General features: G+C 31.7%; 1 protein-coding gene across 3 annotated transcripts in view; it reads right to left on the bottom strand.

The window, feature by feature from the left end:
• LOC106463407 (zinc finger C3H1 domain-containing protein-like) overlaps window positions 1-1,714 on the bottom strand; it is a 111,188-nt gene that overhangs the window by 51,056 nt on the left and 58,418 nt on the right. For all 3 annotated transcript variants that reach the window (XR_002611481.1, XM_022390891.1, XM_022390890.1), the window contains exon 15: window positions 415-530. Coding sequence is in view for 2 of the 3 variants with exons in the window: in XM_022390891.1 (XP_022246599.1) it covers window positions 415-530 (116 nt within the window). In the remaining variant the exon portion in view is untranslated. The remainder of the gene's footprint in view (window positions 1-414; window positions 531-1,714) is intronic.

The raw sequence follows: 1,714 nt of genomic DNA, 5'->3' as shown, positions 1-1,714 counted from the left end.
ATAAATATATGTGACATTTTTTGTTGTGATAATTTGTTATGTATGTATGTGTATATATATACACACACACACACACACACACACTTAAATTTACATTTAAACTACATTATTGTAATGTTGAAAGCAAACGTTTATTCAGTAATCAAAGCCCTAGTTTTGCCTACAGTTAGTAAATAATTTCCAAAGCTTAGATGAAATGATGAAGAATTTAATTTACTGTTCATAATTAATGTGGTAAAAGAACACCTCCCAACAAACAAGGAATAAGATTGATTGTGAACCCAACACACTGAAACAGTCCAACTAGTAACATCAATATGAATGATTAATTCTGGAATTAATTACTACACTTTATTCTGTCAGTTAAATACCTTAATAATATTTTCTTCAAAGAACTTTTCAAATCTTTCTCACCTGTATGACTTCATATGTACAAGTGGACTGCTGTAATGAACCCAGTTGGATCGTAATTTCAGTCTTTCACTATCATCAGTTGACTCATCTTGTGAAGGAACTCTCACTTCATCATCCTGCAAAGCAACTTATGTCTTAATAAGCTATTCTGCACACGTACTTCCGCTACCATCAGAATAATACCATTATTAAGCCCTTTTATTGCTGGTTGAACATCTTGGATTCAGTTAACAATTAGCAGTGTAATAAATAGCTAATGAGCTACTCAGTTAAAATCTACAGCTTATTATACACTTTTCCTCAAGTTTCAAACAAGAACACAGCAAAAATAATGATAGACTATAGACAATCCTTAAAATACAGGTCTGACTGATCAGTATAACTTTAATTATGACTTCTTTAATCCAAACCATGTGCACTTTCTTTTGATCATTTGCTGTATTGCTTTAATGTTGTAGCCAAATACTGTTATACATCTTCTTAAAGAATGCATCATGGGGTACGTAAATGTAATGCTAGTCATTCGCATTACAGTGGAAACAACAAACAGAAATGTTCCATTACATACAGTCATATTTAAAAGAACTCCTATAAAGGATATTGCTAGTAAGCTTACTATCTCCATTCAAAACATCTTATTCAATTTCACATTACAACAATTTCAACAATACCACATTTTTATAGTCGAGATAATTATGGGGAATACAGCTGCAGAGAAACATGAATGGAAAGTACAGTCACTGAATGCATGATAAATGCAAATTGAAAAGGGTTTCAGAGTTCAGACATTAATATTCTGATTAACATAGTCATAAATTCAATGTTTCAAATATTTTCACAAGCCATATGTGGTTTTCATGCAATACTGGTGTTGAAATATTAGTATTTTATAGATGAGTTACGCAGTCTTCATGATGAACAAGTAAAGGTGAAAAGAGCAGCAACTGCCCAGTTCAGAGTTACACTTGAGGAGAAAGTCTTAGAGGATTAATCTACAAAAGTAGCTCAAGTGTAAAGGACAATGACTTAAAAAGACTTCTGCTTTCAGGTTTGACTTGAAGATGAAATACTAGTTAAAATCATAAATAATATTTAACGTTAAACTGGTACACAATTAAAAACATTTTATTTAGCCCTATCTTTGGCCTTCAAAAAGTTGATGACTCCACATGTTTCAACGTTACAACATCATCTTCAGGAGTGAATTATGTTGTAATGTCGAAACATGTAGAGTCGTCAACTTTTTGAAGGCCAAAGATAGGGTTAAATAAAATGTTTTTAATTGTGTACCAGTTTAACG

Source organism: Limulus polyphemus, unplaced genomic scaffold (assembly GCF_000517525.1).
Source record: "Limulus polyphemus unplaced genomic scaffold, Limulus_polyphemus-2.1.2 Scaffold1399, whole genome shotgun sequence".
In the NCBI taxonomy this organism is placed as follows: domain Eukaryota; kingdom Metazoa; phylum Arthropoda; class Merostomata; order Xiphosura; family Limulidae; genus Limulus; species Limulus polyphemus.
Note: the sequence above shows the minus strand (reverse complement) of the source record. Positions and strands in the feature narration are given on the sequence as shown.